This window comes from Schistocerca nitens, chromosome 1 (genome assembly GCF_023898315.1).
Source record: "Schistocerca nitens isolate TAMUIC-IGC-003100 chromosome 1, iqSchNite1.1, whole genome shotgun sequence".
NCBI classification, from domain to species: domain Eukaryota; kingdom Metazoa; phylum Arthropoda; class Insecta; order Orthoptera; family Acrididae; genus Schistocerca; species Schistocerca nitens.
In genome coordinates this window covers 539764818-539783700 of record NC_064614.1, presented here as the reverse complement: position 1 = coordinate 539783700, position 18883 = coordinate 539764818, and the positions used below count along the sequence as shown (strand labels likewise).

The following is an 18883-nucleotide window of genomic DNA, read 5'->3' as shown; positions in this document are numbered from 1 at the left end:
GATGATGGTGCCCTCTTGGGTAAAATATTCCGGAGGTAAAATAGTCCCCCATTCGGATCTCCGGGCGGGAACTACTCAAGAGGATGCCGTTATTAGGAGAAAGAAAACTGGCGTTCTACGGATTGGAGCGTGGAATGTCAGATCACTTAATCGGGCAGGTAGGTTAGAAAATTTAAAAAGGGAAATGGATAGGTTAAAGTTAGATATAGTGGGAATTAGTGAAGTTCGGTGGCAGGAGGAACAAGACTTCTGGTCAGGTGACTACAGGGTTATAAACACAAAATCAAATAGGGGTAATGCAAGAGTAGGTTTAATAATGAATAGGAAAATAGGAATGCGGGTAAGCTACTACAAACACCATAGTGAACGCATTATTGTCGCCAAGATAGACACGAAGCCCATGCCTACTACAGTAGTACAAGTTTATATGCCAACTAGCACTGCAGATGACGAAGAAATTGAAGAAATGTATGATGAAATAAAAGAAATTATTCAGATAGTGAAGGGTGACGAAAATTTAATAGTCATGGGTGACTGGAATTCGGTAGTAGGAAAAGGGAGAGAAGGAAATGTAGTAGGTGAATATGGATTGGGGCTAAGAAATGAAAGAGGAAGCTGCCTGGTAGAATTTTGCACAGAGCACAACTTAATCATAGCTAACACTTGGTTTAAGAATCATGAAAGAAGGTTGTATACATGGAAGAACCCTGGAGATACTAAAAGGTATTAGATAGATTGTATAATGGTAAGACAGAGATTTAGGAACCAGGTTTTAAATTGTAAGACATTTCCAGGGGCAGATGTGGAATCTGACCACAATCTATTGGTTATGACCTGTAGATTAAAACTGAAGAAACTGCAAAAAGGTGGGAACTTAAGGAGATGGGACCTGGATAAACTGAAAGAACCAGAGGTTATACAGAGTTTCAGGGAGCGCATAAGGGAACAATTGACAGGAATGGGGGAAAGAAATACAGTAGAAGAAGAATGGGTAGCTTTGAGGGATGAAGTAGTGAAGGCAGCAGAGGATCAAGTAGGTAAAAAGATGAGGGCTAGTACGAATCCTTGGGTAACAGAAGAAATATTGAATTTAATTAATGAAAGGAGAAAATATAAAAATGCAGTAAATGAAGCAGGCAAAAAGGAATACAAACGTCTCAAAAATGAGATCGACAGGAAGTGCAAAATGGCTAAGCAGGGATGGCTAGAGGAGAAATGTAAGGATGTAGAGGCTTATCTCACTAGGGGGAAAGATAGATACTGCCTACAGGAACATTAAAGAGACCTTTGGAGATAAGAGAACCACTTGTATGAATATCAAGAGCTCAGATGGAAACCCAGTTCTAAGCAAAGAAGGGAAAGCAGAGAGGTGGAAGGAGTATATAGAGGGTCTATACAAGGGTGATGTACTTGAGGACAATATTATGAAAATGGAAGAGGATGTAGATGAAGATGAAATGGGAGATACGATACTGCGTGAAGAGTTTGACAGAGCACTGAAAGACCTGAGTCGAAACAAGGCCCCCGGAGTAGACAACATTCCATTAGAGCTACTGATAGCCTTGGGAGAGCCAGCCATGACAAAACTCTTCCATCTGGTGAGCAAGATGTATGCGACAGGTGAAATACATTCAGACTTCAAGAAGAATGTAATAATTCCAATCCCAAAGAAAGCAGGTGCTGACAGGTGTGAAAATTACCAAACTATCAGTTTAATAAGCCACAGCTGCAAAATACTAACACAAATTCTTTACAGATGAATGGAAAAACTAGTAGAAGCCGATCTCAGGGAAGATTAGTTTGGATTCCGTAGAAATACTGGAACACGTGAGGCAATACTGACCTTACGACTTATCTTATAAGAAAGATTAAGGAAAGGCAAACCTACATTTCTAGAATTTGTAGACTTAGAGAAAGCTTTTGACAATGCTGACTGGAATACTCTCTTTCAAATTCTAAAGGTGGCAGGGGTAAAATACAGGGAGCGAAAGGCTATTTACAATTTGTACAGAAACCAGATGGCAGTTATAAGAGTCAAGGGACATGAAAGGGAAGCAGTTGTTGGGAAGGGAGTAAGACAGGGTTGTAGACTCTCCCCGATGTTATTCAATCTGTATATTGAGCAAGCAGTAAAGAAAACAAAAGAAAAATTCGGAGTAGGTATTAAAATCCGTGGAGAAGAAATAAAAACTTTGAGGTTAGCCGATGACATTGTAATTCTGTCAGAGACAGCAAAGGACTTGGAAGAGCAGTTGAATGGAATGGAGAGGATATAAGATGAACATCAACAAAAGCAAAACGAGGACAATGGAATGTAGTCGGATTAAGTCGGGTGATGCTGAGGGAATTAGATTAGGAAATGAGACACTTAAAGTAGTAAAGGAGTTTTGCTATTTGGGGAACAAAATAACTGATGATGGTCGAAGTAGAGAGGATATAAAATGTAGCCTTGCAATGGCAAGGAAAGTGTTTCTGAAGAAGAGAAATTTGTTAACATCGAGTATAGATTTAAGTGTCAGGAGGTCATTTCTGAAAGTATTTGTATGGAGTGTAGCCATGTATGGAAGTGAAACATGGACGATAAATAGTTTGGACAAGAAGAGAATAGAAGCTTTCGAAATGTGGTGCTACAGAAAAATGCTGAAGATTAGATGGGTAGATCACATAACTAATGAAGAAGTATTGAATAGGATTGGGGAGAAGAGAAGTTTGTGGCACAACTTGACCAGAAGAAGGGATCGGTTGGTAGGACATGTTCTGAGGCCTCAAGGGATCACCAATTTAGTATTGGAGGGCAGCGTGGAGGGTAAAAATCGTAGAGGGAGACCAAGAGATGAATACACTAAGCAGATTCAGAAGGATGTAGGTTGCAGTAGGTACTGGGAGATGAAGAGGCTTGCACGGGGTAGAGTGGCATGGAGAGCTGCATCAAACCAGTCTCGAGACTGAAGACCACAACAACAACAACAACAACAACAACATCTGTAGTGAGCTGGTTGTTTATACATCATTGCTGCTTCACCTATAGAACACTCATTTTTCACCTCCTATTTTGCTGTTGTTGACTCCAGAGACAATTACCAACATGTTCTTTGCATACATAATGACACCATTTATGTCATCCTGCCCGTCCAGCAAATGTTTTTATCATACAACCAGCCTGTTGCCTGCAACATGTCTCCATCCATAAAGGCATGTACCATGGGTTGTTGCAGCTCAGATCCACTAGTCATGCTGCCCTTAGAAGACCAATGGAAACAATCTGAATCCACAAAAACACGTGGGTTGTTTCCAATTGAACCTCCAGCAGCTGCCACAATACTGTGTGGCACCAGCCTCACTACTAGTGGCACATGTGTCACAGTAAACAGTGCTGCAATAGTGCGCACCACTTCTCTGCTGTGAAATCCCATGCCTACAGAACACTGCACTGGTACCCTGGCACTATGCGTGTATTCAAGGCATCACCTGACCAGTCTATAGCCAGTACACACTCTGAGCCTATGCTGGCTGTGCTCAGCAGCCCATCAGTTCATGCTCAAGCCCATGCTTCACTGGAACTCATCACAATCAACCTCAAGCTGACATCTCACTGGACTACAATTCAACTGTCCTCAAGCCTCTGCCTCAGTGTCAGTGTCCATCCAGCCACGAGCTCATAGTCCCACTGGACTTCAGTGTCAGTGTTAAACTTACAGTCAAGAACATTCCAGTGCAGCATCAGCGTTGACTTCTAATCAAACCAAGTGATGAAGGCTCACAGACCACAAAATTGTGTTCTTATATTTTGTTCATTAGACTTAATGGAATATCATTGTTTCTTGTTATCTGAGTACATCCATTGTAGTGTGATGCTCCCTTCTACATCTACATCTGCACGATTACTCTGCTATTCACAATAAATTGCCCGGCAGAGGGTTCAATGAACCATCTTCATGTTGTCTCTCTACTATTCCACTCTTGATCAGCATGAGGGAAAAACGAGCAATTAAATTTTTCTGTGCGAGCCCTGATTTCTCTTATTTTATCGCGATGATCATTTCTCCTTATGTAGGTGAGTGCCAACAGAATGTTTTCGCAATTGGAGGAGAAAACTGGTGATTGAAATTTCATGAGAAGATCCTGTCGCAACGAAAATCGCCTTTGTTTTAATGATTGCCAATCCAATTCACGAATCATGTCTGTGAGACTATCTCCCCTATTTCACAATAATACAAAACGAGCTGCCCTTCTTTGTACTTTTTCGATGTCATCTGTCAGTCCCACCTGATGCGGATCCCAAACTGCACAGCAATACTCCAGAATAGGGCAGACAAGCGTCGTGTAAGCAGTCTCTTTGGCAGACCTTTTGCACCTTCTAAGTGTTCTGCCAATGAATCACAGTCTTTGGTTTGCTCTACCCACAATATTATCTATGTGATCGTTCCAATTTAGGTTATTTGTAATTGTAATCCCAAAGCATTTAGTTGAATTTACAGCCTCCAGATTTGTGTGACTTATTGCATAATCGAAATTTAGCTAATTTCTTTTGGTACTCATGTGAATAACTTCACACTTTTCTTTATTCAGGGTAAGTTGCCACTTTTTGCACCATACAAATAACTTATCTAAATCATTTTGCAAGTCGTTTTGATCATCTGATGACTTTGCAAGACGGTAAATGACAGCATCATCTGCAAACAATATAAGACGGCTACTCAGATTGTCTCCTAAGTCGTTAATATAGATCAGGAACAATAGAGGTCCAATAACACTTCCTTGGGGAACACCAGATATTACTTCTGTTTTACTCGATGACTTTCCATCTATTACTACGAACTGTGACCTTTCTGGCAAGAAATCACGAATCCAGTTTCACAATTGAGGCATGGGCCCGCAGGGCCTGTAGATGGAGCTAACATAGTAATAATATTCTTAAATTTATTCTTCAGCCATAAGGTAAAAGAAATGTTTTTGAGCTACATCCAACTCCAACTTATTTAAACAACAACAACAACAACACACACACACACACACACACACACACACACACACACACACACACACACACATTGCAATGTATAAATCATTGCAAGCATATGATCATTGACTGAATTTGTACATATCAGCCAGCAGCAAATATAAACAAAAAGAAAAGATAAAAAAATTCTATCTCTTTTAATCAGTGGTTCTTACTTTGACAGTAGACAGGAAGGTGGGAGACATAAGCACATTAAGCAATTGTTAAGTAGGACACCTACTAGGACCAGAGTCCTAGTAGGTTTCCTACTAAACAATTGCCTAATGTGCTTATGTCTCCCACCTTCTTTTCTACTGTCAGGAGAAGACTCTGGTCCTAGTAGGTTTCCTACTTATTAACTGCCTAATGTGCGCATGTCTCCCATCTTCATTTCTACTGCCAGGAGAAGAACCACTGATTAAAAGAGAGAGAGTTTTTTTTTTACCTTTTCTTTATTATATATGCTGCTGGCTGATATGTACAAATTCACTCAATGTTCATATGATCCTATTACACTCTGAATGTGCTTTATGTTGATTTATTTGATAGTCCTTCAAATCTTCCTTCAAATTTACACACACTATCTCTCTCTTTATGCCATACAATCCCCTTCACCTTTCGTCAAAAAACACATTTATTTTAATGATATATTATCCATTGTTCCTAATGTTCAGATACTAAATTGAGTACAGAATTAACATAATGAAAGCTGACAATCTGCTACAGTGCCTACTGCCTACTTCCTAAAGCACTACAAAATCAGAGTGATGATTAAACATTCCAAATGCAGACAAAACCCATGTAATCCATAAAATAAAGTGGTGTAATATTTTTATTTATTTTATTGCAGTTTTAGTGGAGAGGAACATTGAAAAGCATATATAAAAGCTTATGCATGCATTTTGGACATAATTAACCCTCTTCTATCATTATTCCAAAGTTACACTGAACTTTTTTTCAGTGCGGGACATCATAAATACCGTAAAGTAATACTGATAATGTAATTAAACTATTTCTAGATAAGTATCAGCACTACAGTTAGTTTATGCATTGAAACTGTATCTACAAAGCATTTTAGAACACATATTTTAGTTTCCTAACACCAAAAGCACTCTTAGCATGTCATGCAAACACAGAAAATTTCATATAGTAGACCTGAATCCTTTTTATTGCAATCAGTCCATCGAAGAAACGTATACTCCATTCATTCAGAATGATGAGTACAAAGTTGATTTGTTGTCGCATGAATGTAAGTACAGAGAATGCCTAGAAATGAACAATTTGCTGTAATGTTTCTGAGAACAGTAATGTTATATAGATTTGCCTTATCTTTAATAAATTCACATATAATTTCATCCTTCGTTTACAACTTGTTATTTCAGTTTCTGATCTTCAAGTGTTTGTATTATCTTTTCACCTTTACTTCCTTCACATCCTGTGAAATTGCATGCAACAGAAGGGAGGCTCAGATGAGCTGAAATATTATTACACTTACAAAAATTATGTGAAGAAATTTTCAAAATTCTGTCTACCTAACTATGGATAACATTGAATTCACATAGCACGTAAAAGTTTGGCAAAATGTAAATAATGTAAGAATGATGATAACAACTCATCAAATAGTGTGTCACACACACACACACACACACACACACACACACACACACACACACACACACACACTGTACTGGCCATATACACACTGCCAAAACTGCAATTTGGCAGGTAGATTGGGGTGAGGGAGTGTGTTGTCTGGTGTGGATGGTTAATTATTAATTGGTTGGACTTTATTCTTGTCCTGCTACCTCACAGTTATCTACAAAACCTATAAAAAGTAAATAAATGTATATAAAGCTAAGTAAGAAGTTAATTTGCTTACAAGCACTAACTTATGAAAAATGGGCTTTTATTTATATATGTTCTGTATTTCAAGTTTTAATTACATTTCATAAATTCTGAATAACTCACGTGTCTTGATTAAAACACTGTCACAGCTGTTAAATGCAGATTAGTCAGAAATGTATTATTGGGATTTGTAATACAACTGAGTGGATAGGATAGTATACTAAAGGTTGTCATGACGCAGTGAAACACAGAAGTCACGAAAGGAAGGCAATGTTCTGAAATGTACATGTAACATTTATAACAATAAAACTGTCACTTACGTTCAAGCCCTGGATCCTGCACTGCAATTCATCCATATTTTATTGCAATTAATCTATTCTGTGGAAAAATTTAAGTGAACTAATCTTTCATAAATAAAATGAAGTTACATTAATATAATAGTTTTGTCACAGTATAGGTTTTGGTAGCTCATGTGTCAAATTGTGCATATTTGTAAAAAGTACTTCTACTGTTAATGTTTCTGAGGTGTTTGTGCATCATTTTGAGATGGTTTACATAATTATCCAATCAAATTATATTTTGATAATATTTTACTTAAAATTAAAAATTATGTGGATATATCTCACCATGTTGTTGGAGCAATCAAAGCAATTATGTATAACAAAAAACAGATGCACTACAGAAACCAAATTTTGAAACTGCAAGTAACTGAAAATGTGACTGTCAAGCATGAAGACAGAAAAATGGCAAAAATTATGAAAATTTAAAAATAAATATTATAATATGCTTTTGTATTCATTTCCTTTGTTTACAGCCAACAGTGCCAATTTACAGGACTGTGAGAGCTCATGAAGAGTAGTTCCAAGATATAAAACTTCCTGGCAGATTAAAAATGTTGCCGGACAAATACTCAAACTCGGGACGTTTGCCTTTTGCGGGTGAGTGCACTACCAACTGAGTTATCCAAGCATGACACACAACCCCTCCTCACAGCTTCAATTCTGTCAGTACCTCGTCTCCTGTCTTCCAAACTAGTTCCAAGATATAGCATGTAAAAATTATTGTTCAGAACTTGTGGAAGGATAACAATAACAATTGTTAGAACTTGAAATGTGAAATCCTTCAAGAATAAAATGTTGTAATGATTTTCAGGTACGCCATGGAAAATGTAATAAATGGAAAAGGTACACAAGTAGCATACTGATTCCCAACACTATAATGAGAGTCCAATATCTTGGATTTTTGCATGTTCTTCATATGTTTCTGGAACTGTGAATAAGAAATTATTATGTAGCTACAAGACTGCAGCTAAAATAATCAGATAAGTACTCCAGTAAGATGAACTGTGGTAGCCAACTTCTCAATTTTTAAAATAAACTTGCAAATATGTTTAACACATTTGTACTGTAGGCAGAATGTAACGGCTAGTTACAGACTATAGATTCCAGTTATGTGTGAGGAATGCAGCAGAAGTAATAACATTACAAAAAAGGAGGCTAGAATTTGAGCTCTTCAACACAGCATCTAATTAACAAATCTTGATGCAGGACAAGCTTAGGATGCGTGAAAGAAGGATGGGGTGGAGTTAGGTTTTAGACGAAAGGGGATGATTTGCACAGCTCTTTCTCAATTAAACTGAAATACTACCATAAACTGTAGTCTGATGCCAGAGAGCAGGAGCCTTGTGCAGATGTACGATAACTATAAAGCAGTAGTCCAGCAGAATAATATTTCAGCAAGAAAGGAAGTAAAATCAAATTGGGAAAAATTGGTCTTGCTGCTTGGTAACTGTCATGCAAGAAAGCAGACCAATTGCTCCAGGCAAAAGCAGGGTCAAGACTCCATGTGACAAGCATTAAGAAACCTGGTGTTAAGCTTGGCCAGGTCACAAGAGACAGAGGTATTAACTATGTATTTTAATGCAGAGGATCAAGTACTGGTAATTGAGGGGAGTGTATAGTATCGGGAATGAACTGACACATCAGGAGCAGCAAATGTCAATGAACTCAGATTCAAAAAACATAGTCTGCATTTTAATTGTAAGAATAAAGGCAAGTCAGCAGAATTATCATATGGGAAGATTGATAGGGAAAGTGAGGGGAGGGCTTATAATCACATATGGTGTAATTTTTCCTGTGGTACCTGTTGGGGGAGGGGCACCTTTCTTTAGACTAAACCCTTCATTCAGGCAGGCAGTATTGTGGAAGACTGAAGTAGCTAATGTTTTCAAGGACATAAAGGAAGACAAATTAAAGACTACATTTAGTATAATGCACTAAAAATTTAGAAGCTTGAAAAAGTTCTTAATTTAGGTGCTTACTTCAATGGCTCAGAAATGAAAACCTAGTTATGTGCCATGCCTATGTCAACGCCATGTAAACAACATTGATAACATTATATGTTGAAGATTTTGAATTTATAGTGTTCTACTGTAGAAGGTAAGGGTTGCTGAGGCAAAGAAAGAAAGTTGAAGTATGAGGTAATAAAACAGTACTGGGCCAATAGGAAACTGAAAAATCCTTTTTATAAAATTGACAGTAGTGGTCCACTGAAGAGAATAAAATTAAAATAAATAAATAATATAATTAAAATAGAGGAAAAAGAGTTATCAATTATTGCATGTGAAAAATAATCTTAAATATGTGACTATAGAGACAAGCAGTCTTTATATAGACCAACAGATTGAAACATGTTTCGGTCAAGTACCTATAAGGACATTTATAATTATTACACTTCATAGAAACTCATGCGGAAACTTGCAGATATTTTTAAAAAGAACTAAAATAACCAGAAGATTCTGACCTATATCAAGCTGTCAGACAATTGGAGGCAGATTATAATTTGCAATTATTTCAGTACTAAATTTTTGAAGCAGTCTGATCATAAACAAGATATGGAAAATCACTTAGTATGCAACCAAATATGTACTGTAAGCTTTGCTCTCAGAATAATGTGCTATATAGTAACACCTTAACAGATAGCATATTTGTGTGTAAAGACGGAATCAATGGGATTCACATTCAGATTTAAAATTTTACATGGATATTAACAAATGGCATTAAAGAAGAGGTAACTCATTCAAAGGGAAAATCAGTGGAGTCAGTTCAAGAGAGAAATTGTATTGCAGTATATATGAGACTCAGTACCACAAGCATTTTATCAATTTCATGCTACTGCAAGAGGGACATCAAAAAAAGAAGTAATTCCTTTAAAAGCAAATTTTCTTGTGGACATGATGGAATTTTTTAAAAAAATGTTACAAGTATGTAGTACATTGTCATACAAGTAGTTGCTTATACATGGTATTTTGAAGACAGATTATAATAGGCAGGGTATTTTGATGACAGATTACAGTATGTCATCATTAGACTATTTTTATGACAGTAACTAATTTTAATTTTGCACTGAATGATGAAATAGTTTTGCGATTTAATGGCAGGTGGCTCTGGATAGACTTCTTAAAAATCGTTATCCAATTCAGACTTTCTCCAAACTGATACTGTTTAGGAGGCAGAATATAAGTTTGGTTAGGAAAAAAGTGGGGGGATGTTATGTGCCCTCCACTCTCCCTTTCTTGGGGTATGCCCTTGACAATTAACATTCATGGTATTTAATCAGGAAATATGCAATGCCATACTTAATCATATCAGTTACAGTGGATTTGAATATTTTTTGTTGCATGGTTACAATATTAAAGGGATGATATGACAAATTTCATCTTAGACAGCACTGATAACAATTTGATAAATACAGGAAAAGATTTAAACATACTGTTTAATGTGTTCTTATTGCCATTTTGACATCTGTTTTGCCCTTTACTCCAGTTTTTCTTGACTGAAGTTGTGATCTTCAGAGAATTTTAGATTGTATTAATATTAGAGGTCAGAAGCACAATTTAAAATTTAAATGATGTTCATTAGAATAAAAGAATAGTCTAACCTGTGAAGCAGTCAAATTATTACCAGCTGCTAGATGTGCAAGAAATGTTACAATTGCAGAAATAACTGGAACTGTTGGTGCTATTGAAATACTGAGACTCTGACAGTAAGCTGATTTCTCAAGTAGCTGATGTTCTGCTTTGCGAATTTCTGCAGAAAATTAACAGAAATTAAATTAGTTTCAATTTATTACATGAACACAATGAAACTAACACTTATATTCCCAAACAATGGTCTTGTAAACCAAATATAAAGCAAGGTTTTTCCACATTGAGAAATAATGCATTGGGATTAACACTACATTCTTCATTGTATATGTAACACATTTTTCAGCATGCAGCTACAAAATTTTATCTATTTACATACGGGTTTCAGATTACTAGCTGCCAAGTGGTCTGACACTAATGCAATACTTATAACCATAAAATGAACAAAGTGAATTGTTGGATTGAAAATGGAATTATAATGTTCTGAAGATAAGGTAACAGATAATAAAGACAGCTTTGAATAAGATCAGAAAGATCATGATTAATACAAGGCTTCTCGGTGTTCCCTTGAGTTGGTGACTATTTTTATACATGAAATTTCAGTGATTGATGCAGTTATCTTCTTCAGATGCTGCAAGCTGTGTCATGATGCATGCTGTTTCAAGGCCTTGCACCTACTCAGCCACCACAATAACACAGAAAAGGCAGATTTTATTTTGGTGGCAATAGAATCATTTAGCAGTCAGCTTCAAATGCTGGTTCTCTAAATTTTCTCAATAGTCTAAGTCGCCTTGTATCTTCCTACAATCACTAAACCGTACAACACAGCATCATCAGCAAAAATCTGCAGACTGCTGCCAACCCTGCCTGCCAAATCATTGACTACTTTCACAGGTAGCCCTGCCTTTGATGGTATAAAGGTGCCTGGCACCAGACTGGCATAGGTGGTGGTGGGAGGATGTATGAGACATGTTTTTCATCTAGGTCTATTGCAGGGGGATGAGCAAGGAGCAAGGACGGACTGCAATATCCCGGTCGGCTCACATCTTTGCAATAGACCTAAATGCAAAATCTTTCCCATAAATACTCCCATCACCACCACTTACGCCACTCCAATCACCACCACTTACGCCACTCCAATCACAGGCATGTATTATCCCATCAAAGGCAGGGCTACCTGTGAAAGCAATCATGTGACCTACAAATTAAGCTGCAACTGCTGTGCTACTTTATATGTGGGCATAACAACCAACAAGTTCACTGCCAGCATGAATGGCCACTGACAAAATATGGCCAAGAGAGAGCTTTATCACCAAGTTGGTGAACATGCTGCCCAACCCAATGTGCTTCACTTCAATGACTGCTTCATACACCGTGCCCTCTGGATCCTTCCTACCAACACCAGTTTTTTTTCTGTCGCACAAATGGAAAAATTCCCTGCACTATACCATATGTTTCTATAATCCCCCTGACCTCTGCGTGTACCTCATCTACCTATCCCACTTTTCTGTTCCCACTCCAGCAGTACACAGCCTTCTACTCCACTAATGCACCCACAAGTCTTTCCCCCCTCTCCTTTTCTGCCCCCCCCCCCCCTTCAAATCTTATAACTGTGCCTAGCAGCCCTACCCTGTCCCTAACATGTCCCTGCATGTTCCCACAAGCAGCACTACACCTCCCCACCTCTAACCCCACTATCCATCCCCCTCTCCACTCCAACTTCCTCCTTACCCACACAACACACAGATTGCTTCTCCCAACAGGTGCAGTTCCTGTACACAGTCTGGACTCAGCAGCCAGTGTGCATGAATTGTGCTTATATGAATGTGTGTGCATTTTCTACTTTAGAAGAAGGCCTTTTGGCTGAAAGCTTAATTCATCCTTCTCTAAGGTCTCTATGGTCTTCAGTAATGACAGATCTTCTATTTATTTAGCTGTCACATTCGTTACTAAAAAGCAGCATTATAATGTTGTGGAGACATCGCAGTCTCCTGTACATTCTAATTGTCTGAATATCAGAGTCTACATGACAACTTTATTTATTCTTAATGAGAGGTTTCAGTCAGTAAAGGCCATATTCAAATCCAAAAACTTGTTACAGCAACTGTTGTGTGTCAATGCGCAACAGGTTTTTTGACCTGAAGGCAGACTGTAATGCCTCAAACTGGTCTCCTACATCTACACTAATAATAAGACTGCAAAATCATCATGTCTCTCTGTTTGAACATACTTTTCTCCAAACCCATTGCATGAATTTACTCACAGTTTTCACAGGTAACTTTAGCGTAGTTCGGGAGAAAAAATATAGGATTTATTTCACGAAAATCATATCACAGGATAAAAAAGATTTCATAACTTAAAGTTTAGGAGACTGTTCAGCTTAAGGAGACTGTTCAGCTTAGTAATTTGGATGTTTATCTTAGTGATCATGTACTACACCAAAGAAACAATAGATGACAGTGTCAGTTTCATAGTACACCAAAGAACCAACAGATAGTGCTGTTAGTTTGTTTACCTTAGTGACAGAGGCATTTTTGGATATTTAAATCAGTAGCAGAATTAAGTGCTGCAATCTTATCTTTGTGAATGCAAACTAACATTTTGAATTTACTTGGCTTGGATATATAGTTTTACTGATTTTGCTATGTGTATTAAAAACTTAATGAGATTGCTTTGCTTTTTCAGATAGGATTTATTTATATTTGACTTCTTGGCTAGTAAAAATGAATTTATTGACTAAGAAATTCTATAAGGACTATGTTTTTGCCATTTGAGGTAAAGACACTTCTTTATCTTCTGTTGCAAAGCAAGGGTTTCTAACTAGTGGAAAATAAATAAAATTCCGATACGAACTGTGGTATTCAGACAATGTTCATTATTATAGTGATGACTCAGATGCAATACTGTAATGTACATCCAATGAATTGTTTGAAATGCATTTGGCATCCTTGTGTTGCGTACATTTTTGTATACTACTATGACATATTCCTAAAGTATTAGTGCTCACCTTGACAAATATCTTTATGGAGCTTTCAAATTTGTCTGCCATCATAAAGAATGGTGGTCAGTCACAACAGTGAATGATCTGTCATATAAATAGGGTCAGAATTTACTGATTGTTCAAACTGCAAGGAACTCTGGAGGCATAGGCAATCACTCTTTCAACACCCCCATGGATTTGCACTAGAACTATTCCTATCTTGTAACCATTATCATCAGTGTGTAGTTTCATCTCAGCATCTTTATCAGAAATGTGTCATGACTAGTAAAGATGTCAGCTTCTCCTTTAAGGATACAGAAAGATCTTTCTTGCTCTTTGACCCAAGAAAATTTGGCATCGTCCTGTAGTAGTTCTTGCCACAATCACGCCTTACAACTGAAACCTTTTATAAAGCATCTATAGTGGGAACACATTTCAAGGAAGCTTCTTACATTGTGAATGTGCTGAGGAGTAAGAAAATTCATTATGGCTCTCAATTTCTCTAGATCACGAGAGAATCATTTTTTGTCAACTAGGTACCCCATAATTTATATAGCTATGGCAATGAAGAGTTACTCTCTCAGAGTCATAGACCTGCACAATTGACACACGTAAGCACAGTTGTCAAGTTGCTTAAGCTCTTCAAATACCTTTGAGATAATAACAGTTTGATCCAGAAAGCAAAACTTGTCATCTATATAAGATATTGAAATGAGTAATCCATCATGCATCCTAGGGTGGCTGAAGTGCTACACAAACTAAACAGCACAATTTGAACTCACACATGTCATCAAATGTTAAGAAAGTAGTCTTTTGCAGATCAGCTTCATGCAGTACCATGTGTTCTATGGTGCTTCATGTCTGATGAAAGCTTGCCTATTGACTTGTACCAGTTGCTTTTTAGCAACAAAATTAAATTAAAGTTAATTATCAGTTGTAACAATCTGCTGCCACCAAACAACCAATGGGCAAGCACACAACCATTTAATAGATTTAGTGACTTGACTACTAGTATAGGGGCTGGTTGGGAGAAACTGCATTGTGTTGTCAAGAAATTCTCTAAATAATAATAGAATAGCCTAATGAACAGTCAATGAACAAATCAAAAGCACAATTCAATACAAAACATCAAATAAGATGAACTGTGAATAGTCTGTTTGGACAATGATGTATTCTGACACAGATTTAGACCACAGGCAATGTCTTACTTGTTCAGCTGCATTGTCCAGTATGCAAACCCACTAATGTAAATTAATTTCCCACATTCAACTAGTTCACGCAGACCACTGAATGACTGATTCTCACATAAAGTACAATACAATCGATCATACAGACACACAATGAATAAAACACATCTCCAGAATTGTTATCTGTTGCACTAAATAAACAAGTTCAAATTATCTTCCTACCATGTAATCACACCCAAACATCTGTGGTTCTTAGGCCACTCAGCTCTTACCCAGGGCAAGTACACCAACAAAGACCCCTAAACATTTACTGATTCCTTCCTCCATAACTTGGTCATGTGACCAGAACTGTAATAAAGTTACCTTTTAAGCTCTAGGCCTTCTAGACCAACATTCAAAATCATTTACAATGTTTAAACATATTTCATACCAAACAAATAAGGTACATCTTTCGGTTTGATTTGCATCTCATTATTACACCAGTTAATTTTACATATAGCTGAAATTAAGCGTTTTAGACATTATTTTTATGTTACAAGCTGGAGCTGCAGGAACCTAGTCAAGTTCACAACTTAATTCTTCAAGCCCCTGCATTAACTGATTTAGTCAAATGACATTCTTACAACATTATATACTAGAATTTCTCATTAATACATACAATCAATAAAATAAACTATTTTTGCAGAGACCAATATTTTCATGTAATTGTGGAGGACTTTTTTCCTTGACACACAACCACTGTAGTACAGTATTTTGTTTATAAAAAATTCCTCTTTCATTTAACATTACGTCTCATAGCCTCAGCTTGTAGGAAACCTCCTATACCAGATGGCATGTTTTAAATTGTTTCTGTTATGAATATTTTTACCATGTATAACCTAAATAACAATACTAAATTTTTTGTAGAACCCGAGTGGTGATGACTTTATTCAGATCATCATTCTATTACATTTTTTTAGTGCTTTTTGTGACTTTGTAGCGACAATTTCCACTTTCTATCAGTGCACATATTGTGCGCAAACATGGTTTTCTTTACGTCATGGCTCTCAGTTGGCTTTCCATGCCAGCCACCAGGGGCGTTGCAATCGGCATCGAATTTTTCACAGCCGCAACAGAACGTACACATTATTTTGACATAATATAGTTCTGTTGTCATTTCTAGTCTTATTATTCTCTTGTAGTTATGACTTGTAAAAGTAACGTTCTTCTCGGAGATATATTTATCCATGTAAGAGTGTCTATTTATCCAATTTGTATTAGTTAATTCTTGTGCGCTGCCTCATTCCTTCAGAGGAAGCAAATAATGTTTTGTTCTGCAAGTAAACAGTGATAATTTCTTGCACTCTCATGCTATTAACAAACCAGTCATAATTGATATGCCAGTAATGTCCAAAAATATATAATTTACTTTCAGATACACCCTAAATCTCACTGTTTTAGCATTCTGCCTATGAGTGCTCAGTTGTGCAACATACTTAACAACATAGGATTTCCTGAAAGCAGTCACACAGCCAGCCATTGCTCAGCAGTCCTAGCCAACCTTACAGCATACAATACATCTCAGTTGCCTTATACAGTCATCCCACTGCAATTTACCAGCTATATAACACTCAACTTAACCTTTACCCTTCATGATCAGTTTTTACATAATTACCTACAACTTATAGCCACTCATCATCTTCAATCTGCCAGTAGTCACTCTGCATAACCATAATAGAGAAATACTTTGCTCCTCTCAGACAGTCGAAGATGTCATCATCTGTAGCAATGGTTATACATCTCTTTTGATAAATTTGTACAGCTGCAAGTAACTGACACAGAAATGCTGTCCTTCTTCCTAATGAAAACCATAAAGAAGGACACTGATCTCCACTTTTGCCTGAATTATCTGTCATTCATCTGCTGACCAACTAGAGGGTGGGACAGTCCCCAGTGTTGATATGGTATTTCACGATAGGTCATCTTGTACACATAGTGTCTGCTCTGCACATGAATACACTCAAAAACTGATTCAGAATGGTCAATACTGACTGACATTGTCCCTTTGCCACATCAGGAGCTACTGATGGCTGGCTCGGTTGGGTGTCAGTAATGGTAGCTTAACATGATTTTTCATCAGCGGCTCTGAACTATGTTCCTGGACTATTTTGGTTGACCAGGTTGTACACAGACAAGGGGAAAAGATATCCTGGATTTTTCCCAGATTTACTGGTTAAAAATACATATTTTCCCGGGTGAAAACAAACTTTTTTCCTGGTTAAAATACACTTTTCCCAGATGAAAATACCATTTTTCCTCATTAAGTGACAGTATAAAACTTATCATTCCTTTGAATAGCAAAGGTTTTATACACCGGCATTTAGGACTTCCTGCCACTTAACGAAACGAAACTTGGCAAAAACATCAACTCATTTTGGAAAGATGTTTAATGTGTGGCAACATCTACACTGCATATTTTTCATGTTGTGAAAGTATAAATACGAATTCCACCAAATACAGCATGTTAGTTTCTAAATGAAATCCAGACTGCTTTGCACTTCAGTCAGCCCATCATAGCTCACATCATTTGATCTCACTAGCCTATGACAGGAGATATTCAAAGCATAGGGCATGTGTTGTACTTAGACAACAGCAACATCACTATTAAGTAGCATGAAGACACAAATAGGAAAATTTAACATTTTAAATTAATACACATATTATATTACTGCCACAGAAAAAGTTTTGCATGCATTACCCTAAAGGGTAAATCAAACACAAATGTGCCAATAAAATTTCAAATAATGACATAAATGACTGGTCTTCTGAGTCTGACATTTTTCTAAGTGGCTGGTCCTCAAAGTGTTAAATTTTGAATTAGAGTCAAACACTCGATGATTTAAGAAATTCATCATACATTCTTACATGTAACATAATTCATCTTGCACGAATGGACACTTACTTTGACAGTAACACTTCTCGAATCACCATTCACAATATTTTCCCATGACCTGTTAGAAATAGGTTCATTTGAGCAGTTGCCAGAGAGCACCCGAAAACTCACTTTACTGCACATGTGCAGCTATGATTCAATTCAATTCAATTCAATTTATTAGCGTCCTTGTAATACATCATCGAAATGACATAGGACTTGTCAATAAACATTACAATTTAAAATACATATACATGAAAATTTGTCACTTAGACATTACAATTTTAATAGAACTTTTAGAACATTAACATAAAAATATACAAGTAGGATAACAATGTACAAAAAAAAAAAAAAAGTTAGTGATTCTCACATCAAAGATTATTTACATTCTTACATTAACACTGTTTCACACTTTCATAGAAACAGCAAGTATTTAAATGTGAGCAATTACACATATTTATTATGTTAGGGAAATATTAACTGCGCTTTTATTGTCAACAATTCATAAACTCTTCAATACTGTAAAAACTATTGCTCAATAACATGTTTTTTAATTCTCTTTTAAATATGTAGAGTTTTGGTATTATTTTTAGTTCTTTGGGGAGAGCACTGTAGAGGATTTTGGGTTGGTATAGTACACTTTTGTGATACATAGCTGTTTTATGAATTTCTCTGTGGAAATCATTCCTATTCCTTGTTTCGTAGTTGTGAAATTCTCTGTTTAATGTAGAAAATTCCTCGTGTTCTTTTAAGAAACATATGCTTTCATATATGTATAAAGATGGTAGTGTCATGATTTTTAATTCTTTGAAAGCTTGCCTACAAGAGTCTCTATATCCTATACCTTTTATTATTCTGACTGCCTTCTTTTGTAGTCTAAATGAGTGTTTTGTTAGACTGATGTTCCCCCAAAACTGTATGCCGTATCTTAATAAACTGTGCATGAATGAGAAATAAACACATAACACTGTTTTAATATTACATGAGCTTTTAAGCATTCTAAGTATATAACATGTTTGACTTAATTTTTTGTTCA

At 36.6% G+C, this 18883-nt stretch overlaps 1 protein-coding gene across 6 annotated transcripts in view; it reads right to left on the bottom strand.

Moving 5' to 3' along the window:
* The window catches only part of LOC126253797 (ATP-binding cassette sub-family C member 5-like), a 546227-nt gene that overhangs the window by 329736 nt on the left and 197608 nt on the right, over window positions 1-18883 (bottom strand). For 3 of the 6 annotated variants that reach the window (XM_049955254.1, XM_049955255.1, XM_049955257.1), the window contains exons 10-11: window positions 10784-10932; window positions 6155-6265 (exon numbers count right to left, since the gene is read on the bottom strand). In XM_049955254.1, coding sequence (XP_049811211.1) covers window positions 6155-6265; window positions 10784-10932 — 260 coding nt within the window. The remainder of the gene's footprint in view (window positions 1-6154; window positions 6266-10783; window positions 10933-18883) is intronic. The other 3 variants (XM_049955256.1, XM_049955259.1, XM_049955260.1) reach the window with 1 other exon arrangement.